General features: G+C 40.4%; 1 protein-coding gene across 2 annotated transcripts in view; it reads left to right on the plus strand.

Moving 5' to 3' along the window:
• The window catches only part of MLLT10 (MLLT10 histone lysine methyltransferase DOT1L cofactor), a 117689-nt gene that overhangs the window by 57254 nt on the left and 33302 nt on the right, over window positions 1-27133 (plus strand). For both annotated transcript variants that reach the window (XM_054390240.1, XM_054390241.1), the window contains exons 9-11: window positions 1517-1772; window positions 2938-3507; window positions 26668-26846. In XM_054390240.1, the coding sequence (XP_054246215.1) occupies window positions 1517-1772; window positions 2938-3507; window positions 26668-26846 (1005 nt within the window). The remainder of the gene's footprint in view (window positions 1-1516; window positions 1773-2937; window positions 3508-26667; window positions 26847-27133) is intronic.

Consider the following 27133-nt stretch of genomic DNA (forward strand, 5'->3'; position numbering starts at 1 on the left):
GGAGCACTGGAACAGGTTGCCCAGGAAGGTAGTTGCGGCCCTTTCCCTGGAGATATTCAAGGTCAGGCTGGATAGGGCTCTGGGCAGCCTGTTCTAGTTGAGGATGTCCCTGCTGACTGCAGAGGGGTTGGACTAAGATGACCTTTGGAGGTCCCTTCCAACCCAGACCATGCTATGATTCTATCTAACAAACTTAAACATCATTATGAAGTCTCTAACAAATATAGGCTGTGTCAGTTAAGCCTGAAATAAGAAATTCTTAATTAGTCCTTCATTAATGTACTAAAAATATTTTGACTTTTAATGCAGATAGAGAATGTTTTAAGAAGGACTTAGAATAACCTAGGAATTTGAATTCTTTCTGCCTTTTCTTCTGGTCTTCCTCTTAGTTGGAAAGAACCGTTAGCCATGTGTTTAGTCCTGATAAAAGCTTTTGTGTTGGGTTTTGAGCTTTGGCTTTTGTCAAGAGTTTACAAAAGTGTGTGGTTTAACAGATCCCCAAAGCCACAGCTGTCTTGTTTTGGTGTGGTTTGTTTTTTTTGTTTTTTGGGGGGGGGGAGGTGAGTGGGGCATGGGGGATGTTATTAATTAAAACAAAACTTCAAAATGGTGTACACAAAGATGCACAAGACAGTGTGTCTGTGTTCACACTGTACTCAGTAACTAAAGATACACTAAACAAAGTACAGCTGACTTTAATTGCAGAGGTGACAATGATGATGACCCCCTGATTCTCAAGGGAGGTGCTAAGATTCTACTGCAGTGGGGCCCAGAGGAGAGTGGAAAGTGGGAAAGCTCTACTTTATATGACTGAACATCACTGTGCTATGTGGATTACATGTGTGTTGGATTTTTTTGGTTGTTCATGTTTTGCTTGGACCTTCCTCTTGTCATCTGGCACTTTGATGCCAACTAGATCTCGCGTGTCCTCTTCACCTGAGCATACTTAAAGAGCTGGCTGGCTGGGATAGTTCCGGTGGCAGGGAATCTAGTGTGATGGTGGGAAGTGAAGACATAAGGGGAACCTGGGCTTTTTGGAGTTGATTTTGATTCAACATTAAGGCTATATAGTCTTAAAATGCAAGTTCTTAGGCTTTGAAGCCTTCATCACTTCTGCTGATGGAACAAGATTGCCAGTTTGACAAAACAAACTGCATAAAAATTGTATTTCAGAAAAGCAGTGAAGTCTCAATTTCTCTTTCTGTTTTTTTTCATGTAACTAGTAAAATGACAATAGACTATAAAGACTGTGTAAGCATAGAGTTGAGATGAATCTATCTCAGTGCAGTAAAATTTCAGTCAAAGCTGACATTTTAATGCAGTCTTTTGCCTGCCAAATGAAGTTTTATGCACTTCAGGTGTTTGAAAATCTAAACAATTCAGTTGTCAGTTACCTTAGTATTGGAGCACTTCTAAGTTTATTTGGAAGAATGGGTTCTCTTCAACACTTTTAAGGCAGTTTTTTTGGTGTGACCTAATCGTTTCTCTTCTTTCTTCTGCCTTCCCCAAATGCCAGTCGTACACAAGCACTAGCAACAACTCCATGTCGGGCTCCTTGAAGCGGCTGGAAGATACCACAGCTCGATTTACAAATGCAAACTTCCAGGAAGTTTCTACACACGTTTCGAGTGGAAAAGATTCTTCAGAGGCCAGAGGGTCAGAGAGCAAGGGGAAGAAATCTGCAGGTCACAGCTCAGGGCAGAGGGGAAGAAAGCCTGGTGCTGGAAGAAACCCAGGAACAACAGTGAGCACAGCGAGCCCTTTTCAGCAAGGTATTAATCGTTAGGCTATAAGACAGCTTCTGCTTTGGCATGAGTTAGAAATCTTACATATGGAAACCTTGAAAATCACTTCATCCTTTATCCTCAGTAATACTTTGGGGGAAAAATAACTTTTTTTTTTTTTTCAGTGGAAAGATGTTTATTGTCATAGGATGAAAGAAACAACCATTGTGTATCTTCAAAGGGCAAACCTGATTCTTTTGTTTAGACTGTTGATGTGTTCTCTTTAACTGCTAAAATCAGAAGTTTATGTGCTGAAAAGTTAGTCTGGGGGAAAATCTACCAGATGAATTTGAGCCTAGGGGGTCTTTCTGACCTCCTTGAGGGAATAATACTAATTTTTTTTTTTTTTAATTAGTGCATATTAGAATGAAACTGCACTACCTAATGTATAGGATGTAGTGGCCCGCATGTAATTTTTCAAGATGCAGACATTTAAGAGACTGCATTTTCCTCAAAGTTAAAGGCCCATTCATTTTTCCCCCGTTTAAAGTCCATAAGCAGAACATGATTATGTGACAAGTATATGCAGTTTATTTACCTTGTGTAATGCAAAAAGGTTGATGCTGGGTTTAGTGGGTTTGATCAGCATCCTGAAACCCATTAAATGCACTGCTGGGACTGGGATTCAAAGCCTTCACAGAGGAAGGTTTGGTAATATCTGAGGTGGAAAAGTGGGGAAAAAATACAGATGCAAAAACTGCTCTACTACAATTACAAATTAGGTTATTTTGCTTGAACCCTTTGATCATAATTTTCAGTGGTGCCCAGAGACTGGAAAATGGACAACAGGCACAGCCTGGAACCCAGGAGGTTCCACCTTAGCAGGAGGAGAAACTTCAGAACACAGATGCCAGAGCTGCCTAAGCTGCCCAGTTGTTGTTCTCCTTTTATTCATTTTCACCTTGTTCATGCCCCAAATTCACATCTGAATCTCGGATAGCAATCTAAGAATCGGGTCCAGCAGAGTGAAGCTCAGCAGGAGCAGCAATGACTTACCTTAAAAATAAATTCTCTAGCTCTTGGTAACACTTTTCATAAAATCCTTCCACTTTAAATTTGTGCATTTTAAGACAGTAATACTGCCCATCAGTTTTCATCAACTACAGGGAAAAAACCCAAATAAATAAAATGCTTCTCTTCTTTATTTTTTTAGGAAGCTTCTTGGGCACTCCTGGGAGCATAAAGTCATCTTCTGGAAGTTCAGTTCAGTCTCCCCAGGATTTCTTGAGTTTTACAGATACAGATCTGCGAAGTGACAGTTTCACACATTCTCAACAGGCTTCCTCTACCAAAGATGTACATAAAGGAGAGGCTGGGAGTCAAGATGGGAGTGTCAACTGTTTCACTTCTTTAATTGGTCTCCCTTCATCATCATCATCTGTTTCCCAATCTAAAAACTTTGACAGTTCACCTGGAGACATGAGTAATTCAAGCCTTACTTCTACAGCATACAAACGAGCTCAAACTTCTGGAATAGAAGAAGAAACTGTAACAGAGAAGAAACGGAAAGGAAATAAGCAAAGTAAACATGGGCCTGGTAGACCCAAAGGAAATAAAAGTCAAGAAAGTATTTCCCATCTTTCAGTTTCTTCTGCTTCCCCAACTTCATCTGTGGCATCTGCTGCAGGAAGTGTGACAAGCTCTGGTCTTCAAAAATCTCCAACTTTGCTCAGGAATGGAAGTTTACAAAGTCTTAGTGTTGGCTCCTCTCCAGTGGGTTCAGGTAGGCATGTATTGGATTTGTTTTCTTACCTCAAACTGTCTGTATTGTTTTACCTGTAATTCTGAGTATGCTTGTCAAGAACAGTGTCACTTAGAGTATCTTTAAAGTCACTTTGGGGGGAAAAAAAGGAATAATTAGGTATGATTGTTGGAAGAGTAAGTTTTCTTCCACGTGTAGGTGCCATGGTGCTATTGATGACCTGTGCATTGACCTATATGCTATGTAAATGCAGGTTTGGAGGCTCTAGGGGGAAAAACAAGTTTTGTGGACAAAGGTTTTTTGGAGATAACAGGTTTAGTTGCAATAAATGCTAGCTGTTGTCTGTGTGTTCTGTCACATAAACCAATCAGTACTCAGGCATCTCAGCTGTCCCGAGTGTGCCCCTCAATTATTTTGTGTCAGTTTAGCTTTACTAAAAATCAGAATGGCTACATGGAGAATTAACACTTCAAAAAGAATATTCTGAATCCAGACCCTTGTGCAGATGGATGGCATTTTCATATTCTTGTGTGCTCTTTAGCAATTGAAACTGGCTGGTTTGTTCTTCCTCTGTTCTAAATGTTACCTGCATCTGGGGCTGTGAGAGGCTTTCTGTTCCCAGTAAACCTGTGTGTGGAATGACACTGCAGAACACCCTCCCTGCCAAAGGCTTTCTTGCTTTGAAGTTTCATTGGAGGCCTTTTTACTTGGATGAAGAAAAAGCAAACTATCTGATAAATCCTTTTTCAAACTTTGAAATTTTGTCTTTTTTGTTGTTCTGGTTGATTCTTTGCCTTTTTTGAAGGGGAAAAAAGAAATAGAACTTGAATATTTGCTTTTGGGCAGGGTTTTCTGCTTTTATATTGTATATGTCTCACTGTATGAGAAAGATTCTTTTTGAAATATGCATGCTTCAGGAAACAAAAAACCTTATTTCAGGACAAGGCAGGTACTTCAAAACTGGCTCTCAAACACACGTTGTTTTAAATCATTATTAGACAAGCAAATGATGATTTCTGTTATGCGCAATAATGGCAGTGGCAACTATTAAAAAAATGTTTGCTGCCCTGAAATCCATAGGAAGAAATAGTGTGGGACAGAACTTCCTAGTTCACTGCCCATCTTTTTGATCAAAATGCAATTTTAAAAACAGCTTAACCTTGTGTCTGTTAAAGACAGACAGAGGTCACCCAACAGGTTAACATCAGTGTTCTGGTTCTTTTAATAGGAACTTTGTTAATTCTTTATGATCTCTTAGAGGTGGATTAAGTATTGTTGTAGTCGGGGTGACAGAAGTACAAGATCTTGAAGTGAATGACCTGTGTTTTCCCCCCTAGATTTGTCCTAGAATATTCCACTCTTGTCAGCTCCTTGCTTGTTTTGTCCTCTATCACATCTCATTCTTCCATCTATAAAAGTCCAATGGTAGTGTTAATAAATGGCCTTTGCAAAAATCTTTGTACTACGTGGAAATGCAGGGTAGGTTTTATTACCTTCAGCATGACATTCAGCCCAGAATTTCACTTCTGTTAAGCATACTTAGATTCTTGCTGGCCAGTGTTAGACCTGGCCTCTAAAGCAGTGGTATTTTCTGAATGCGCCAAGGAGTATGAATGAAAGATAAAAAAAATCACCCCAACAAGACTCAGAAACCTCAAAGGAACAAAACCAGATGGGATGGCTTTGCCTTAGGACATGGGCTCTAAGTTTATCCAGAAACTTCTCTGGGAGCCTGAGGGTTCTGTTTTAATGTGGTCTCCTCTCTGATTGCCTCTTTTTCTTGTGGTTGTGGTGCTGCTTTCCTCACTTCACATGAGTGTTTTCTGGGTTTTCCAACCATTTATAATTTTGTTACAACAGGGAAGGGCATATAAGTGCTAGCAGTGTTACCAGAAACACACATTTTCTCAGGTATGCCATCCTGGTGTTTTTCTTTGAAACGTCTCTTTATTGGCCAGTAACAACATTTGATAAGTGAATCTAAATGATTTGACCCAAAACACCCAATAAGAGTTTGTGCATGTAAATGTAGTGAGAGAAAATGCAGGGGAAGGCAAGCCAAGAAGTTTTTACTGGCTCTCACTTGGAATTGCCCTGTTACTTCAAAGCAGCAGAATCAGGAATGAGTTAGACCATGCTGAGCAAAACTTTTGAGGCACTTCAAGAATCTCCTTCTCACCTTAGCTGCAGCTATCACAAGCTAACATTCTTCTTCCATTTTCTTAAGAGTACTTGTTGAAATACATAAAAATTAGGAAAGTCAGTACTTCACAGATGTCTGATCATCCTGTTCACAGCTAATGTTCAAATTAGATGAACTGTGAAGGAAAGCTTATTTTAAAAGGTAGTGCAGATCCGTCATGTGCTATTTATAAGTAATTAAATGCCTTCCATAAAACCTGTATTCAGAATAAATATATTCAGGTCATTCTGTGAAAACATTTGTCCTCTCCAAAGGTTTTTTTCCAGTCCACAGAAGGTCTGTTTTCCTGCTTAATAAGAACATAGATGCACCCTGACTAGTACAAAGCCATGTCATTAAGAGCTGTTACAATGCAAACACTCGGGTTGGGTCACAGTTGCCGTGCAACTGATCTGATGTGCTCAAAATTTTGAGCATTTAAATGTTTCATTTTGATGCTCTTTATAACTTTTCTTATGAAATGTACTTATAATCTGATAGTGCCTGCGTTACTTTCCCAGTGTACTTGAAGGAATGAAAATTAGCTTTAAAAAGGAAATAAAATGTAGTTGGTAGGGGTTGTAAGGAATTCATATATTAACTTGTTTCTAGTAGAGCTGTCCCTGTTTAAAAATAAAACAAACCAACCAAACAAAACCCCAACCAAACCAAAACTCAAACCAAACAAAACTTTAGCCACTAACAGCTTATTTACAAACCTTCTTTTTCTGCTGGAAATTCACAAGCACTGTAAGTTTATTGTCTAATAGGACATAAGTCAGTGGGACTGGCATAAGGTTGGTACTGGGACTGGTCTTTGGAGTGATTTCAGGATCCACCTTTTTTAATGAGGGAGAATTTCATCTGAACTCTGTAGTTTTATAGAACCATTTAACTGTTTAAGTCACACTGGTTGCATTTTCAGGATTAAGATTATTCTCAGAATCCTTCTAGGCAATAATACTCTAAGATTTCTTGTTTGCAGTAAAGCAGTCATGCCTTCTGCTGGAGATTTTTTTTTTTTTTTTAATCCTTTTCACAACTGTAGTGATTAAAGAACAGAAAACCTTCATCCAGGAACTGGAAAAGATGAGTAGCATCTTGTCCCAATGCTCTGCTAGCAGTAGATTCAGAGATCAAAAGTTTCTTCTACCATACTTTTTATTTCTACAGAAATGCAGAAATTAAGTGATGGGAAAGGGGAAAAAAAATCCAACTGTGTTAAATAACGTTCATACATTCTGTGTTACTCTGTCAAGTACTTTGTGCATGCTCTGGCTCCTCTTTGGAGCATACTCCAGTGCCTGAAGAGCTTCCTGAGAACTCAAGTCCCCCACAAAACATTTTAGTGACATTTTTCTGACTTTTGGCAGTAATGCAGCAAGGGAAAATTAAAAAGCTATCAGATGTCAGAAGTAAACTGAAATTTCTGTGTTCTGGCAGAAAAAGTCACTGAAGTTATCTGCATTGTTGCTGCTGGAAGGATTGCAGAGCTTCAAGTCTACAGGCATGCTTCTCTGCCTTTCTTGGTTCTCTTCTTGACCTCAAGCGTATAACAAACTGTACAGTGTCAACTTCAGTTGCTAAGGGCTTCAGGACTTCATTTGCTTCAATGTCTTAATTTTTGCATGATTGATTTGATGCCCTTATGAGTCCTGTAAACCCTACAAAAGCTTATCGTCCCTGGGTCACCATCCCTGGAGGTGCTCAAAAAAACAGGTAGATGTGGCACTTCAGGACATGTTCTACTGGTCATGGAGGTGTTGGGTAGAAGGTTGGGCTTGATGACCTTCGAAGTATTTTCCAACTTTAATGATTATATGATTCTAAAGCATTTCCCCCCTCGCCCCCCAAGACGACAGGAGAAGGTTAAATTTTAGATTTGACCTTGAAATGGTTCATCCATTCTTCCAGTACCCTTGCTGTGCCTATCTGCTGGAATCCCTTTCTCACAACTGAGCAATTTTAGAATTTGTCTTCCTACGTTTTCATTTTATCTCCCCATCATCTATATTCTACCCTTGCCCAGGCTTCAGCAAGCTCTGGTTAGTAATACAAGACAGGTTTTGGAATAAAGAATGGCTCCAGTGTTGTACTTCAATAGAATAACATTTCAAACTGATTCAGAATGGGTTTTGGCACTAGCTCCCCCCTGGGTTCATCTAGTGTCTTGTGCAGTCAAATCACAGTTTTACATAGCAAGTTACTAAATGCTTCAGCTTAGACCATGTATTGTATTCCATGTATTGTATTCTCCTTTCTCCTCTGATTCAAGCAGTGAGGAAGCCTCTGACAAATACTATGCTCATGTGCATGATGATCTTCCTGTTACCTTCACTGTCGTAGTGGTGATGTAAGAGAACTGTGAGCTTCAGAGCAGAGGAGTTAACTTGAAGTCATTCTCATTGAGATAGAGTCTCTCAGAGCTTATGTTAAATCTTGATGGTATATTTGAACCCCTGTACCCTCTGACTTACTAGCTAAAGCTGTTGGGAGAAAGAGTTTAGAACAAATTATTCTGAATCAGTTTGTGCTATTACACTTATCTGCTAGGTGCCCGAGAAGGGGAAGCAGAAAAAGAAGTCTTGCTGTGCTAAAAAGCCAGCTTGTATTCCAGAGGAGATAAAATAGGATGCCTTGATACTAATAAATACCTTTTAGGACTAAGCATAAGACACAAAGCAGAATTCATATAATATGAATATGGTTCATCATATTCAAGACTCAATAGAAATGGTTTTATGTGAGGTGGAAATTTTAAAATTGGTTATTGGTGTAGAATGGAGGCATTCGTCAGGCAACTGGGAAGAAATCCTCACATGAGGGTAGCAGAAGCTTATGAAAATCGTCTTAACTAATTAACAGGTGTTAAAACAACCAGAAGGAAGAAAGTGGTGTTTTCTGATGCTGACTACTTCAGGGTTTTAGTCTGACAGTGTCTTTCCAGCTTGTCTGGGCTGTTTAGTCTTGAGAAGAGAAGACAGAGAGGGGATCTCATCAATGTGTATAGATATCTGAGGGGTAGGTGTCAAGTGGAGGGGGCCAGGCTCTTTTCAGCAGTGGACACTAATAAGACAAGGAACAACAGGTTCAAACTTGAACATAGAAGATTTCACCTCAACATGAGGAGAAACTTCTTCACAGTGAGGGTGACAGAGCCCTGGAACAGGCTGCCCAGGGGGGTTGTGGAGTCTCCTTCTCTGGAGACTTTCCAAACCCACCTGGATGCGTTTCTGTGCAGACTACCCTAAGTGATGCTGCTTTGGCAGGACAGGGGGGACCCAATGATCTCTTGAGGTCCCTTCCAACCTCTGATATACTGTGATACCATGAAGTTGTAGGAGACTGGTGGGTAGTTAATGATGTGTAGGTAGAACGTGACTGGTACAAGAAAGATGTTGGGATGTGAAATGTGATGATCACTGGTGATTATTGTAGGGTATGGAAAAGAAGTTATTTGATTTTATTTTTTTGTTGATATTTGTTTAATTCTAGATGCCCATGTTTCAATTGACACCATGTGATAGTTTAAATAAAGACCTGGAATGACAGGAAATTGGCAAACTTTCTCATTAAATTTATTTAATGGATAACAATTTAATTTTAATCAGAGATTTTTTTAAATCAAGGTGTTTACTTTTGTGCTGTTTCCCTCTATATTGGTTATCAACCTTGTGCTCTTGGTTGGAAAATTCTGCAGTTTCTGAAAAACTGTAGGTGTGAGGACAGAGCAAAGTGGATCCTAGAAAGGTTGGATTTACCACCTAGAAAGGTTCGACCAGATGATCCTTGGGATCCCTTCCAACCTGGCATTCTGTGATTGCTCTTGGTAAGCAATACAAACTCAGAATTGTGTTGGTGGAGCTAAAGTAAAAGGTTATGTCTAAGAAAGATGGATGTGTGCTTGCAGGATAAGCATGGCTTTCTGTGGAAGGGCTGAGCAGAAGAAGGGTGAAGGTGAATAATCAGTTCCATCTGAGCTTCCAGTGTTGAGCATCAACAGCAAACTATTAAGAAAAGTGGCTTTGTGTTCAGCAGAGTGCATCTGGTCTTCAAATACTGTCTCTACCTCTGCCTCTGCTCTTTGCTTTGTGTAAAGAAGAGCCATGAGAAGGATTCCAGAATTGGAAAAAGCTAGGGAGTGGGCTCATTTGGCTGTGAACATCACATGGGGAACTGAAAACTGATGCTATAATCATCCTTAGCCTAACAAAAAAGGTAAAACATGATCAAGTGAGAGGAAGTAATAGTTGAATGGTGCTGAAGATTAGAGGTCTTCTGAAGACGGAGTTGAGTGGAGCATATTTATTGTATCTGCAGGTGCTCTAGAGCTAGGAATCAAATAATCTGAGATTCTTGTTTGGCTCTGATCTATGAACCTCAATCTGTGCTGCATTATCCCTTTGATCTCCAAAAGAAAAACTAGCATGCTGCAGCACTTTGGCACATGAAATACCATAACTGGGTAAATAATGCATTTCAAAGGATGGTAGTTAGGAGGGAATTGTTAGGCAGTATGGGTCTGCAGGAGCTGGTTCCCAATGTGATGTATTCCATTGCTTGTATCAGAGACTGGGGGTAAAAAATTCCTTGCTGTGAGGCTTCATGGTGCCTTCTGAAGATTTGCAGAATGGTTTGGGTTAGAAGGGTCTTTAAATATCGTCCAGTTCCAACCCCCCTGCCATGGGCAGGGACACCTTCCACTAGCCCAGGTTGCTCAGGGCCTCATCCAACCTGCCCTTGAACATCTTTTCTCTTACCCTTTGGTTTGTTACTTCCTTGAAGAACATCCAGAAGCTGCTGGTAAAATCCCTCCAGCTGAGACAGCCCAATGCTGGGCACTAGATCTCAGAATAGCACAGCCTGGAAGAGACCTTAAGAATTCATCTATTCTAACCTCCCTGCCATGAGCAGGGGCACTTCTTAACTAGTTTTGGTGAAGGAAAGTTGTCAAAGATGCCTGTGAAATTTTGTAAACTCTTTGCTTTTAGATTGTATTTAATAGGTAACTGTACATAGTGCCATGTATGTACTTGGTGCTAGGTTTGAATTCCTAATAAAAACTCAGTTATTTTAGGTCAGGGTAATCAACACTGCATGGGTGAGATGCAGCTGACAGCTTTGCCTGCACAGTGAACAAAATAAATGGCTTGCTTTGTCAGGGGTTGATTATCTTTGCAGATACATGGCATTATCATAATTAGATTTTAAAATAAATAAACACAAAATAGAAAATGTACTAAAGCTTCCAGTTCTGTGCTTAGATTAGGTTAGTTCTTCAGCTCTTTTTATAAAACTAAGAATAATAATTTAAAATAGAGCAGGGGAATTGGAGATACCCTGAAGCAGTTAAGATTTCTATCCCATCAGATGTCTTGGTTGCAAAACTTGATATATGCTTTAGAGGTGTATCCCCTTTCTGAAGATCAAGGAAATATTTCTTAAATGAAATTTTCGTGTTGAAAATCAAGTGAGGTGCAGGTGGTGTTTTAGTTACTTGCAGTTGTTTAGTTCTCAGGATCTCTTTTAAAAATTAGACTTGAAAAAACCATATATTTAAAAATATACATCTTTTTGAGTGTGAACATCTTTCAGCATCTGGAGTCAATTACTAGAGTAAGGCATTCTTTGTAAGTCAAATGGGAGATAGCAGTCAGTCCTTTAACTCCATAAAATCTGTTAAAGTTGACAAGGGAACCTTAAAAAAAGGGCGGTGGGGATGGAAAGGAAAGAAGCAGCTTGATTATAAAAGGAGCAGTAAGGTTTTTACCCCTCCCTGCAAATCGTGTTTTATCAGACCTTACCAACTTTCAAGCCTTCGTGAAATCAAGTATATGTTAAAAAAGAAGTGATTTGTGTTGATAGTATTTGCAACACTGTAGTCCCTCTGAAGACTGTCCAGTTCATATGGTAGAATTTCTTTGTTATTGTCAGGCAGAGGTAGTAGCACTAAAGTCAGGATTTTAAATCAGAAGGAAGTGCAGTTTGCATTTAAATTTTCTGTTCATTTGATGGTAAGATTCAGCTGCAACACCAGAAGTCACCTGGAATACTGTATCCAGTTCTGACCTCCCCAATTCAAGAGAGACAGGGATCTGTTAGAGAGAGTCCAACAGAGAGCTTATGAGGATGATGAAGGGACTGGAACATCTCTCCTGTGAAGAAAGACTGAGAGCCCTTGGGCTGTTTAGTCTGGAGAAGGGAAGGCTGAGAGGGGATCTTACCAATGTCTATAAATGTTTGAGGGGTGGTTTTCAAAAAGAAGGTGCCAGTCTGTTTTTGATGGTGCCCAGTGATAGGACAAGGATCAACAGGTATAAGCTGGAGTGGGAATAGTTCTCCTGTTCTGCACTGAGGCTTGGGACCCGAGTTTAGAATTAGTTCCATCAGTCACAAGGAGAGCTGGTCTAGTGCTGCCCCTTTATCGTGGCACTGGATGAGGTCTGTGTTGGAGCCACTTGTTTCAGAGGAACATTTTTTTTACTAGGCTTGGCAGAGTGTCTGCAGCTGTACATCTCTTCTGTGAACTGGTCTCTTCTGTGTATTGATGTAACTGCTTTTGAAACCATTTAGGCTGTTAGTGTCTGAAATGAGATGTGAGTTTGATGTCTTTATGCATTGTAAAAGGATGTACTTTGTTTGCAGCTGTTGCTGATCATGTTTTGACACTCCTCTAAAAACAGTGTTTAAAACAGTCATTAAAAATATTCAGCATCTTTACAAGATTCATAATTGATGAATTTCTTTCATTTCCCCTCTTCATATTTTTTAGACCTAGAGATCTTAATACTATTTTTTTGCCATTCAGACTAAATTATCCTTACCCATTCTAGCTCTCTATAGTGCTACTATATCCTTTTTGGAGAAGTGCAGGTAGTACAGAGATAGAGATGCAACAGGAATTTTTAAAGTGGCATAATTCTGCTTTTTGTTTTGTTCTCTGTTCCCTTATGATAATTTCTAATACTCTGTTTGCCTTTTTTTGCTCATTCCATGACAGCCTTTTTACTTCCTATTGGGAATCTTAAGGCTTCAAACAAAGCAGACTTCCAAAGCAAGAATCAAAAAACGTGAATCCTTTCCTCATGATTTATTTCCTTGTGGCAATGTTGATTCAGAAAAGCACATTAGCAGACTATTAAAGCATAATTCACGTGTCCTGGCATTGGTACTGCTCCCTTCAAGGTTGTTTACTGCGAATGTTAAAAAGACTTTCCCCCCACATTTAGCAGCTGCAGTTGAAAGGGGTTCTATTGCAGTTTGTTTCTGCCATCCTTTTTTCATGTGTGTTCCTGAGTTGCCATGCAACTGCTTGATTTAACCCCATATACCTGGCTAAGTCTGTGGCATTGTTCTGTCAGCTCTTTACCCGCATTTCTTCCTCACTTGTCTGTGAAACGTGTGTTGTAGAATCACAGAATCACGGAACACTAGGGGTTGGAAGGGACCTCTAGAGATAATCATTGAGTCCAACCCCCCTGCCAGACCAGGATCACATAGGACAGCCCACACAGGAGCACATCTAGGCAGGTTTGGAAATTCTTCAGAGAAGGACACTCACTCCACATCCTCTCTGAGCAGCCTGCTCCAGGGCTCCAGCAGCCACACAGCAAAGTTCCTCCTCATGTTGAGGTAGAACCTCCTGTGTTCCAGCTTGTACCTGTCGTTCAGTGACTGGGCACCACCAAGAAGAGCCTGGCACCTTCATCCTTACACCCACCACTAAGTTATTTGTAGACATTGATAAGATCTCCTCTCAGACTTCCCCAGAATGAAGAGCTCTAGGTGTCTCAGTCTTTTTTTCATAGGAGAGATCTCCCAATCCCTTCATCATCCTCATAGCTCTGTTGGACTCACTCTCCAGTAGATCCCTGTCTTGTAAAAGACTTAACTGGGGCATATTTAGTGTGTTCTGCTGGAAAGCTTCGTGAAAGCTCGGAGTGCTGCTTGGGAATGCAATAAATAAGGTGGTTTGAGTTAATAGTAGCTCCAATGTGGGACATTTTTAAGGAAGCAAAAGCAAAAGGTGTAGCCTCAGGCACTCTGAGCTTGTATAAAAAACAGAGAAACATACCCATCCAAAGTCCCTGCAAAAAACCTACCTAACTGTTCCTTAACTATGAGAGGGACTTCCCTTAGTATGGAAGCAGTGGTGGATCAAAATGGCTGCCATTTCTTGTGCACAAAACAGAACTGGAACAAACTGATACCATCAGACAAAGGCTGTGGAGAGTACGTGTGGGAAATCTGCCCAGGGTGTTGATTGACAACTAGCTGAAGGTGAGCCAGTATGTGCCCAGGTAGCCAAGAAAGCCACCAGCATCTTGGCCTGGATCAGGAGCACTGTGACGAGCAGAACCACAGCAGTGATTGCTCCCCTGTGCTGTCACGGGTGAGGAGAACCTTGAGTCCTGGGTTCAGTTTTGGGGCTCTCCTTCCAAGAAAGACAATGAGGTGCTGGAGTGGGTCCAGAGAATGGCAACAAAGGTGGTGAAGGGTCTGGAGAACAGGGCTGGTGAGGAGCAAGTGAGGGAGCCGGGGTTGTTTAGACTGGAGAAAAGGAGGCTGAGGTGGGGAGATCATCTGGCTCTCTACGACTGCCTGGAAAAGGTCGGAGTGAGGTGGGGATTGGTCTCTTCTCCCTAGTAACAAGTGATAGAAGCAGAGGAAATGGCTCCAAGTTGCCCCAGGGGAGGTTTAGTTTGGAGGTAGAAGAAACGTCTTCCCTAAAGGTTTCTCGATCAGTGGAACAGGCTGCCCAGCGAAGTGGTTGAATCCCCATGACTGGAGGTGTTTCAAAAAGAGAGAGATGTGGTGCTGAGGGACATGGTTTAGTTCTAGCCGTAGAAGAGTTAGAGAATGGTTGGATGATCTTGAAGGTCTTTTCCAACTGCAACATTTCTGTGACTGTGTGAAATGGTTCCTCTCTGAAGAGAGGCAGACGAGGGTTGGGCTGTGTGCACTGCACCTGAGGCCGAGTTTGTCCCAGTACTACTGTAGATGATCCCAACCACATTCACTCTGTGTTTTTCAGTAACTTTTAATTTTCTACAATCTGATTTTTGCCTTTTAAAGGAGTATTTTTGTTTAGGAGTGTATTTTTGTACATTGTTGTTAGCCCTCTGAAAGAATGAAAATGATGACTTCAATCAGATGAATCCACTTTTGTCAAGCAGCATCCAGGATTTTATACATTAAGTTGTTGTTTGGGTTTTTTTCTCTACCACAAAATTAAAAAAACCCCACAACTATTTTTTTTTGCCCCACAGTACAGATTTGGTTTGTAATAAAAATATTTTTATCAAAATATTAGTTTTAATAAAATACTACATTTAAAAAATTAAATTATTATTAATTTTAGAAATTGTTTTTCGAGGAAGTAACTTTAGCTGGTCATGCAAATTTAGGCATTAGGTTAAAAGGAAGAATTAAAAAGTTTTTTTTCTTAGTGATTAATCTGTTTTTTTAATATTTTGGTATCAATGACAGGACTTTAAACTGAGTTTGCTATCAATTAATTCTTTGGGAGGAATCCTGATGTTTGAAATTGCCTGACAGTTAAAAAATGGCTTAGGGCAGCAGGCTGTAGTAGTTGCCAATTGTGGGGAGAATAAAGAAGGGAAAAATAAAGCATGAAAGACAATGACTCAGTTGGAACAGGAAGAGTTATTGCAGTCAGAACTCAGAGGCTGCTGCAGGTAAAAATCCACCCATGGATGTCTGACAGAGGGGTTCACCATGTTCTCTCCTGCCTACAGAAGCATCCATTTGAGCAGCTTGTCAGACCAGACCCTTAAGCTGAGGGCTTTGTTCATCAGTAATGTGAAAGAGTGAACTAATAAATTGAAACTAAAATTGTCATGAGGTCATGATGCTAAGGATGAATAAGTTGGTGGTGTAAGTGGAAGAGGTGACCAACTGCATGACTGCCACCACTCTGCAACTCGGCATTCACGTGTTGTGGTGGTGTGGAGGCTCCCTTGGAGACTTCCAGCTACCCAGCAGAGGATGTCAGTGAATTCTGGCACTTCATGGTCAGAGATCAAGATTCTCTAGAAACCCCAGCTCTTGAAGAAAAAGGAGTTCATGCAGGCATCTCCCATGGTGTACCACTACTTGGACGTTCTTTCTTTGTACGCATTTGAGTTCTTCAGCTGAGCTCCCTCAAGTCCAGGAGACTGGAGTTCTGTCTGCTAGACTTCTTATTGCTAGAAAATTAGTCTCCCTCAGTGACATTAAAAAACAGGCCTTGGGATTAAAATGACAAAGCAGCTTCAGTTTAGGTTTCTCCATTTGTTTAAGGCAATGAAATTCAAATCAGGCTTTTGTTGAGCCTATTGATTGTTGCTGCAAAGTGTTGGAATTTATAACAGTAGCTTTGGAATGCAGTTAAGTGGCCTGTGCTGGAATATTCTTCTCATACTTGGCATTTAAAAGCTAACAAACACTGATAAAAGAAATATAAGTAAAAATTTATAGTGGGTAGGAATAAATCCATTCTACAATTTGAGCTGCTGTAAATGATCAGAGCTCTAACAAGAAATCTGTATTCAGCTATATTATTGTTCCCTGAAATTCCTATCTATACATATATTCTTTTGTGTCTGTTAAACATGATCTTAACATGAAGCCCTTTTTCTCCTAACTCAAAAGCCTTCTCCAAGTTGATGAATACCATACATAATGGTAAGTTATATTAGAATCTTTTTCAGAGGTTCATTTATCACAAAGGATAGCCTTTTGTGGAAAAGCCTGATTGAAGGTCTGCATATTCTATGGATTGGGTGAAATACAGGTCTGCAGTGAGTCAATTGTTCAGTACTTGAGTGAAAACTTTGTAGATTGTCTGCAGGAGCCTGATAGGTCAATAGTGCTCAGTTCTCTTTTTATGATCTTTTTGTATGTGCGCAGTAAAACGATAACAGTTTTATTCCAGTTCTGAGATTCCTTTCTTTAATTTTGTGAATAGTGTTTCTAGTTGTTCTTCTGTGCTCCATTCATAGGTGTGTCGTAGTGGTGTCTACCTCAGGCATTCTCCCACTTGCCTTCCTGACTACTTAAATTACTACAAGCAATGCATGTGAAGGTAGCCTTGTTTTGTCCAGTCTTTGTGTCACTGATAACAGCGCTATCAGTTTCAGAGGGAGCAATACTGAATCCTTAATGTGTCTAATTGCCATTTCCCTTCAGTATTCAGCCTTGGCTTTGTACTCCTAGCTCTGTCTTCACTCACAGGCAGTGGAAATGAAACATATCTTATTAAATTAGAGCTTGATTTACTTTTTCATGGCTTTTGTTCATTTGTAGGAAACAATCATATCTATGCTCACAACTTACTGAAAGATTTAGGAGGAATATTTACAGGTAAAGCCCTCTCATGAGGCTGGTTTTGGAGATGTTCAAGTGTATTTCTCAATGTGATAGTTAATTGGTGTCAGGTAATCTGTTAATAAAAAATGGAATTATTTTTATCCACTGATGTCAGCCAAACAGAATGATTTTCATATTGCTCTGTGTGTATGTTGGAAGAACAGTGCTGTGTGCACTGCAAATTGTCTAGACTTAGAGTTCAGCATATGCAAAAGAGTTTAAACTTTGCATGGTAAAGTTCTCTGCATTTTAAGCTAGCAGTCATTAAGTTCTATAGGACTTCTGCTTTTCACAGTGTCAGAGACACAAACTACATGTTAGGCAGATGTTTATAGTAACAAAATGACAATAACAAAAAGGTTACATTACATTTCTATTTCATAGTTTACGTGTGGTGAGAGACACTGAAATTTCTCTGGATTTGCTTTGCTTTAGTGAAATAGGTTTAGCTTTTTTTCCTTTTGATATAGGGTTTCCCTCTCACTCTCACAGGTATACAGTGCTCTGAAGCAGCTTTGAGATGAAGGAAAGCAAGCTCACCATTTTTCTGAACAAAAATAAAACACCTGAAGGGTATCTGACCAAGTGTGCTGAGTTTGGACTTGGTGAGTTTCTGCTGTTTTAATAGCAGAGCTTTTTTGCTGTTTCCTGTTCAAGAGGTGTAGGTTCACAAAGAAGTGCAGAGCAGAGCCTGATGGCAAGCTGTTTGTCATGACTTCTTTCCATGTTGGCATTTCTTTTTCTTTTTAAACTGATTGCATATTCCCAACTCCAGCACAGAAGTTGGAAGGGCATAGATGAAAGTGTTTACTTAATGTTGTGTGCTGTTTTGTCAAGCAGCAGCAATGCTTTGGATGGCTCCTGATTGTGAGGCAGCATCATGTTACCTGTACGTTTGATTTTTGGTTTAGAACAGTGTTTGGACAGGATTCATCATCTAATCCACATTTTTCCCTCCCCCCCCCTTCTTGGATGGGTGTGTGTTTTCTCTGCTTCCCTATGCTTCTCTAAGATTTTAAAGTTGGTTACTTCACCCTCCCCAATCTTGCAGGGTTTGTGTTTTGAGTACTCTTGTTTTGACAGAAGGATATGTGTAAGTGACATCAATGAGAGTAGGGAGAAATGTTGATGAGCAGCAAGGAAGCATTTTGCCACGTGTGTTTAGGATGAAAAGAAAGTATTCAAACTTAAGGTAAATATTTAACTGTGAGAAGACTGTTTACTCCCACAGCATATTCAGATGATGAGTCAGATAATGCTGAGGATTGCAAGAGTCACTGTCTGTGAGTTTTAAGGGAGATTTCTATCAGGAGCTTGTTTTTTTAATTGACCTGAGGTTAAGTTGGCTGCACATCAGCAAGAAAGTAGCCAAAAGAAAAAAAAAAAAATGGGAGTTTTGGTTTGGGTGGAGGCAAGTACAAGTTGGGAGGTTTAAAGTTGGTGTAGAGATGTGGTCAGAGCCTGTCAGTTGAATGATGTGCTGGCAGTGTAGAGGAGGAAAAATGGTAGTTGAAGTCTTTAACACATTTGAAAGGTTCAGTGAAAAAGGAGGACTACAAAATGGAGTCATGCAAGCGAAGGCTCTAGGGAGATCTTAAAGCAGCCTTCCAGTACCTGAAGGGGCCTATAAGAAAGCCAGGAAGGGACTTGTTAGAAGGGTTTGTAGTGATAGGACAAGGTGCAATGGCTTCGAGCTGGAAGAGGGGAGATTTAGGTTAGAGATTAGGAAGAAATTCCTTCCAGTGAGGGTGGTGAGACACTGGAACAGGTTGCCCAGGGAAGTTGTGGTTGCCCCCTCCCTGCCAGGCTGGAAAGGGCTTTGAGCAACCTGGTCGAGTGGAAGGTGTCCTCCCTGCCTATGGCAAGGGCTTGGAACTAGATGATCTTTAATATCCCTTCCAACCCAAACCATTCTGTGATTGTATGATTTTTTTTTTTTTTTAAACAAGATAACATAAACTAGACAGAATCTGTACTGAGCATGAAAGACTTAAATTTTTCAATCTAGCCCAACTTGGGCAGTATGAATGAAAAGTCATCTGCCTGTATTGAGGCCTGGGGACAGTAGTGCTTGGGTAAAACATATAAATTAAAAAAAAAAAAAAAGTAGAAGAAGAGAAAGGCAAGTTACAAATTGATGTATGCCCTTTGTTCCAGAGTACTGAGCAATGGAATATTCTTGTTGACTTGTCAAACGTTACAACTTTACCTGTCCATGAGTTTCCAGAACACATCTCTAAAGCCTTAGCTCTTCCTAAGGACAGCTGTGTGGTGTCTTTCAGCAGTTCAGGCAACAGCTGTTCCCCACCACCAGGCCTAACTAATCACAAGGGAATTGCCATTGTTACTGGCCAGCCTCTCTTAATGGCCCACTTTTGGATAATTCTGCCTCAAATCAAGCAGCTTGCAGCATGTCTTCTAAGACATTAGCTGCAGATCACTGCAATCCAAAAGAGAAGGAGCTTTGGAAGTAGAAACTACCATAAAAGACTATTTTATATCGAGAGTGGAGAGGAACCTATGCTGCCAGTGACTCACTATTTGAGTGCTGAGATGACTGCAGCCAGAATGGTTTGAAGCTATGGTACGTTGGTTGAGCTCTGAAGCAAATGCGTTTAGTTCTCCCTGGAAATCATCAAGAAACTTGGCTCACAAGTGTCATGCTCCTATTCAGGGGTACATGTTTGATGAGCCTGAAATGGCTTTGGTTTTAGTATGTCACATTGAAGTAACTTAGGCTTATCTTGGCTCACCAAGACAAAAGTTAATCAGCTCAGTAAAAGTTGAGATTGTTATATAGGACAAGGAGTGATGGCTTCAAATTGGAAGAATCAGGGTTTAGATTAGACGCTTAGGAAGAAATTCTTCCCAATGAGGGCATCAAGGCACTGGAACAGGTTGCCCAGAGAAGTTGTGGAGGCTCAAAGCCTGGAAGTTTTGAAAGCTTGGTTGCAGGGGGCCTTGAGCCATCTTGGCTTAGTAGGAGGTGTCTCTGCCCATGGAAGGGTGTTGGAATTAGATGATCTTTAAGGTCCCTTTGAACCCAAACCATTTTAAGATGTATCAGTTGTTCTTCCATATCTGTTTAAATTTTTCTTGCATAGATCTTTCTGTGCTGTAAATACACTTGAGCTCTAGGCTTTTCCTGTAGTTCTGAGCATGTGTGTCTCAGATATGGTCACGGAGATTTTTATCTTAGTGCTCTTAGCTTAGAAGTATACTTCAAAACTTCTTGACTAGGGCTAGAATAAGCATGAATTTCTTCAGGTCTTCTTTTATAAGTCTGAATTAATTGTATAGGTGAACTTTAAACAGGCAGTATTAAAGCAGCTCAAAAATTTATTGTGGCAAATCAGAACAATTGGAGGAAACAAATGAAAGGAAGTTTGTCCCTGTGTTGTCACTGCCTTTCACTCATCCAAAAAAAAAGAAAAAAAAAAGAAAAAAAAAAAACTAAGAATGACCACACATTTTACTGAGGTAGAACTTTGCTGTGGGGCGTGGTATGGAATGTTACAACTGTTCAGAAATGAGTGGAAGAAATTCACTGGGGTGAGGTTGGGAACAAATTTATGGCTGATAATTACAAAGACCATTCCTCAAACTTCGTATGTTACGGACTTCTAGAGGCTGGAAAGTATTTCAGCAAAGTATTACTTCATGTTTGCCCTTTTACTATGCTTTTCCTCTAACAGTTGGTTACAGTTAGAGATGATGTACTGGTCCAGGAACATGAGCCAATTCTTCCTGTGTTCTAGTCCAGCCTGTCCTTCATCTATCTTCTTGTGTCTTGTTCACAGCTCTCCTCTCAGAGAGCAAACCCACCTAGGCTGGGCTTCTGCATGGAGGGCTGTAGTGCATGACCTGTGGCAGTCTGGATGAATTCAGATGAGGAGCAGGCACACTGCAACAGGGAGCTGTAACCTTGCTGATAGTGGTTTGGGCAGTTCTGAGAACTTGTAGTTCAAAGCCTACTTGTGGCAATCCAAGTGTTAATAGGGGAGTGGAGGCTGAGTGAGCTGGTTTAGTCAACTCACCTCTGGTTCCATGTCACTTAGCTGCTCTGTGTGTTCCTCAATGTTACAAGTTACTGAAGAGTGAGGTCTGTATGGCTGCTGATGTGTGCTGGTAATGAAGGTGGGATAAGTACAAAGTAACTTCCACTGCAGCAGATGGGACTGGCTGAAGAGAGTAGAACACTTCCATACATACATGGATCAGTTCTTGCCCTTCACGCCCACCCCACTGCTGACTACATTTCTGAATGACTGTAGCTAGCAGTACAGTCAGGATCATGAACATAAGAATGGAAGTGGGGAGAAGAGTGACTCAACATGTTCTGCTAGCTGAGCTGTAAAGGATTTGGGGTTAATTTTAACAGCATTGTATCACAGATGTAGGTCTTTGCTATATGTGAAGATGATATGACCTTGTTCATAGATCATTTATTCATCATTGCTATGCTGAATTGTCTTCCTTGGTTGTCTGAAGGTTCTTGCTGAGTATTTAGGTCTTTGACTATCAATCCTCTCTAAAGAATATTTTCCTGCAGTCTGCCTTCTGTCAGTAGGTGTGAAGCCAGAATAGCTGTTCCATTATGACAATGTGTGCATCTGTATTTGCTATCTCCCCTCTACCCTCAGCAGTTTTTATTCTTTGGGCGCTTCAAGTCTGGAGGCTTTTCCTTCTCCCTCATCATGGAGAGGACACAGAATGGGCATTGGCTATTGACCTGTGCAGAAGCTGCTGGGCCTCTATCAGAAAAGGACCCCCCAGTCACTGAAAGAGAGGGTAATACTGGCTTGTTACCAGCTGCAGAACAACAACTGTCGTTTCCATGCACTTCTGGAACTGGTACTTCAGAATCTTACCTATCTGAAAAGAAACTCTGCTCAGCAGCAACAGCAGAACAGCCTGTTTGATTCTTGGGTTTCAGATTGCTTCCTTAGCATCCAAGCTACAGCTTCGTTATCTCAGATAAACTGAAAGGAAATATTATTCCTAGCTCAGCAGTTTCAAGCACAACTTTGTTCTCTTTTTAGACAACTGTGTCACAGTAACCTGGTTTTATTTTCTCATGTTTATCATTAGATTCACTTTAGCTGGTGTCCATAGTACAAAATAACACAGTGGGATAGTTCTTCCACTATGAATATTCTGCTGGAACAGAACAGGTTCTTTTTTATGTCATTAAACTTAAATTTCTATGCATGTTTAGCTTTCTACATGCTTCATTCAAAGGCACTTTTTCGTTTTCCTCTGTATAGGAAGTTGTCATCATTTTAGGGGAGACTTTCTGAGATGAACACAGGAAGTGAAGCTGTACAGCTTCAGGGTTTGTAAAGAACTTCTTGGTCTTATAACTCAATCTCCTTTGATTTCTGTAAGTCCCTTTGAGGTTTTTGTTCCCATCTCCCTCTCCTCTGTCTGTTGGTCCTGCTCTAAGCATGAAAGTTCAGTAGTTCTTCACTACTTGTGTGGGGTCACAAGTTTACATCTTAAAACAACATATTCTGCTTATTCCTTAAGTTTTACCAAAATGCTAGGATCAGCAACCTGTGACTAATAGCTCCAAGAGGTTCCTCTTTTCACAATTGTTGCAAGTTTCTAGTTAGAGACTTTAAAAATAAAATACTTCTTAATGGTAGAGACAACATTTTCCTGGCTTCGTAAGGAAGCAGTCTGTGTTTTCTGTCTTGGTTTTGGCCCACAGTTAGCTTTGAGCCTGTTGTCCAATTTCAAATCAGCTGGTTAAAGGAGCCTAAAATATGTGGGTTGCTGCAGTAGGGAAGGGCAGTGTATGGCTTTGGTAGGGCTATAGGAGCAACCACTGCCTGGTTTTGCCGGTGGCTGAACTAGGCAAGCACCAGCATGGGAGGTGAAGGTGAGGAAGCTGAGTCACAGAAAATAAATAGAACTGAAGGTTTCCTAACTAGATACAGACATTATGGTTGGAAATCATAGTGTGTCGATGTCCTTCAAGAGATACAGCACCACTGAAAGCCAGCATTTAATCTGCTTTAACTCTTCTACTCTTGGAACTGCTTATTTTTGAGCTTTTGAGTAAAATCACTGAATTTGTTGTGTGCCCACCTTGGTGTGTGCTGCTGCAGGGCTAGCTCTGACTTGAGGCTGTTGTGGTTTTTTGTTTGTTTTTTTTTTTTTGCTGTTCTTGAAACTCTTATTTCCTTTCATTTTGTCCTGATGTCAGCAAAAAGAATGCATTTTTTTTCCCCTCTGCATATTCTTCTGTGTTCCCTGCTTTGCAGTACTACCCTTCTATGCTAAGCAGGCCGCTATTTGTTCTCCAGAGATGCCTTCATTTTTTTTCCCCCTGCACTCCTCTTTTTTGATAAGCCTTTCAGTCCAGCCACACAGGCTGTACATGCATTTTAGCTGCCAGAGCCTGAAGCTGCATTTTGCAGGGCTCGGTGGTGTTAAGCACAGTCAGACTTCACCCAGCAGTGTTAGGCATCCATTTCCATCTGCAGCTGAAAAACTTTGCTGTGAGGGTGGTGAGACACTGGAATAGGTTGCCCAGGGAGGTTGTGGGTTCCCCCTCCCTGGAGGTGTTCAAGGCCAGGTTGGATGAGGCCTTGAACAACCTGGGCTAGTGGAAGGTGTCCCTGCCCATGGCAGGGTGGTTGGAACTGGGTGATGTTTAAAGTCCCTTCCAACCCATTCCATGAATGAAGTGTTGTTGTGTTTTAAAATGCTGAAGGTTGTATTTAACCCTGTTGTTTATGCCTCTGGCAAATGACACCATGCCATTCATCACCAGCTGTAGCTATTTGGCTTTTCAGCATTATGGGAAGGACCTCAAGGTGATTTGTTTGTTTTAAACATTCATGTGGTTTATAGTGATTTGTTCAGGCTTTCATTATTATTCCTTCCTGATCCACAAAATGATTTATCTCTTCCCAGACCCCAACAGGACAACATGAATACGTTTTGAGGCATTTTAAGCATGTACTTTCTTGACTTTCTAATGTGATATGCACATAGTTTTTATCCGGACATGTTTGAAGCAGTGTGAAAATCAAGGATTTGTGTGCTCAGCATACAGTTCTTATTCAGATGCTTGCAATGGGGCAATATCTTGGTTGCACGACTAACTCCAGAAGGTGCATGTACTTTATATACTGAGTAAGGTATTGCTAAATGGAAACACTTCACCCCAACAGAGTGTGCAGATAAGTCACCTGTGTCCTGCAATTCACAGCAACAAAGAATGTTATTAATACTACTACTACAACTGCTATTACTAGCAACAACTAACAGCTTACCTCATTCCACTGAAAAACTACTTTACTGCTTGTCTTTCTTTTGAAATTAGTTTTATGCCTGTGATTTGGTATCTGCCTGTCTTCCAGAATTTTGTTTTTAAGAGGAAGAATAAACCTCAGCATTAAAATAAAGTCAGCAGAAACTCTGCAGTTACTAAATATGCAAGATTTTGAAAAACTAAGGAAAAAATAAAGCCCGCAGAGATTCTGCAGTTACTAAATATGTAAGATTTTGAAAAATGAAGGAAAAAAATGTCCAATAGCTTTAAGATGTTGGAGCTGTTTCTGGCAAAACCCCTTTCTTTTTTACTAACTTAACTCTCACCAAAATTTTTGGTTTTTCCCCTCATTGTCGTTGATGCTTTATGCCAGTGACGGCATTCCTGATGATGAGCTCTTAAGATTTAATCCTAAGTTTTGTGATATTTCATTATTTTCACCCTCAAAATGAACAGTTCCTGAAGCCATATGATTACATGAGAATCTCAGATTCTCCAAGAATTTTTGTACATTTAATTGTTTTAATACAGTAAAGATACAAATGGTCAAAAAATGTAATTTTGAAATCTCTGATTGAAATAGGATTTTAAAAATGTTTTGAGGGCCTGGGGTATATTTCAGGGTTTGTGGTTGTAATGATATCACGTTTAAGAGAAGACTCAGTAGCAAGGCTCTAGTGGTTAATCATGTTTGGTTTGGTATTGTGTAGGATCTATACCATGGACTTCATTGTCCAGTTAGATGAGGCAGATCTAATTGGAGAAAGGTCATAACAAAGTGAACACATGAGGAAACTTTTAACTGTTTAGTAATGCCAGTTGACTTTTGGGTTGGTGACCAAAAAAAAGACCCAAACCAGAAGGGGAAGATGACCCCAGGAGGTGCTAAATGGAAAAAGATACAGAGGTCAGTAGAAGAGCAGAGCAGAGCAGGTATGGAACTGTGCTGTGACCAAGAGGCTGGGGACAAGATGAGATGACAAGAAGTCACTAACCTTGGTTAGGCAGGAAAAAAAAAGTTGTCAGAATGTGTCCTTTAGCTGTTTGGTTTTGTTTTTTTTTTTTTTTTTTTTCATATTTCCTTTCTCTTCTGGGTCTGGCTGGTTTTCTGTCCTGTTTTTCTGGGCAGTTAGCAGAGGCAGGGAATTGAAGATGCATCGGTGTTTGCTTAGTATGTGTGGGTTTGGATGATGGTCTCCCTTGACTGCCTGTGCTCAGAAGGATTGCTGTGTGGCGCGTGGTGTTTTAACATTGCCTATCTTCTTGTTGTCACTGCCTTCTCCAGATCATTATTTGTATGAGTGACAAACTAGCTCCACCCTTTGCCTTCTAACTGGCATTTCAGTTCTGTTGCTTTTTTTGATCTAACCATGTTCATTCTACTTCTGTTTACTCCCTGTGGCACTCTTCCTCTAACTGCAGTTCAGTGCTACCATGCTTGATATTCCCTGGCCAGCTGACAGCTCACTTATCTAATGCACGTGGAGCCTAACAGTTTCATAGACAGGTACTACTTCTTGTCCTGGGCTTCTGGTCAGTAGGGTTTTTTTCCCCCAACCTATATACTGAACTTTATCCTGCATGTAGATGAACAGAAGTAATGGCTTCACAGAGAGGTATGAACTCTTCCTATTTAAATTGCTACCATACAGTTCTGACTAATGTTAACCTGTGTAGTCCTTTACTTATTGGCTGCTCTAGCAGAAATGTTAGTCAAGCATTTGTAGATCATGGATGGAGTTTTAGTTTGTGAATCAATGAAATCCCACCCAGTTCTACCAGCAAATCTGAGAACTTTGTCCTCAGGCTTGCTGTCAGTATCTCTCTGAAAATACACAGGCAGTCCTTAGTTGCCAAAATTATGGTTTTGGACCAATGTATGTTGTTTAGAAACATTGTGCTTTAAAGTTAAAAAGTATTTTTCCGTTTCTATCATGTCTGTTCAATTGCACAGCCCCAAGACTTCATTTTACAGCATTTCAGTGAAAGAACAAACTCTGGTAGCAGACTCAGTTGAAGGCAGGCATTTTAGCCAAAAATTCTGCTACAGTTAATACTAGGGCAGTTTGCAATGCACATAAATATTTGATTTATCACACATGGTTTACAAAAACCTAGAACTGAAGAAATCTGTGATCCCTGAACTGTAGAATGTCAGATGACAAGAGCGCATTTTAACAATCAGCATGGTTAGAATTTCCACACAGGAGCTTTCTGCATTATGTATTAAGTGATCTTGTTTGTCTTGATTAATTTTCTACTGCATATTTACATGGCTACTAAAAAAAACAGAGGGAAGGGGAGAGAGAGAGATGCATGTAATTGTTTTTGTAATTTTTTTCAGGTATTTTTAGCAGCAATGATGTAGCAGTATCATTTCCAAATGCAGTATCTGGCTCAGGATCTAGCACTCCCGTTTCCAGCTCTCATTTACCTCAGCAGGCTTCAGGCCACTTGCAGCAAGTGGGAGCTCTGTCACCTTCAACTGCGCCTTCTATAACTACTGTTGTTGCTGCAACTCAGGTAAACTATCACAAGAGTTTAAGATAGCAAACAGTCTTCTTGACCTGCTTATTCTCGATGTTAAACAGTGATGTGTTTGGAAAATAGGCTAAGAAATACTGTACTTGTGATGCAAATGGTAGAGTGGCTGCAAGTTCCCCCTCATATTGCACAGTCCCACATAGATTTCCAAAAATCATCTGTGAAAGTGTGTGGTAATAATGACTCTGTTATGACTGGTAGCATAAATGCTGGCTACAGTTCATCAGTGCTTTAAGCAATGTCTGTTATCAATCATGTTTTAAGAA

Source organism: Indicator indicator, chromosome 20 (assembly GCF_027791375.1).
Source record: "Indicator indicator isolate 239-I01 chromosome 20, UM_Iind_1.1, whole genome shotgun sequence".
Lineage (NCBI taxonomy): Eukaryota > Metazoa > Chordata > Aves > Piciformes > Indicatoridae > Indicator > Indicator indicator.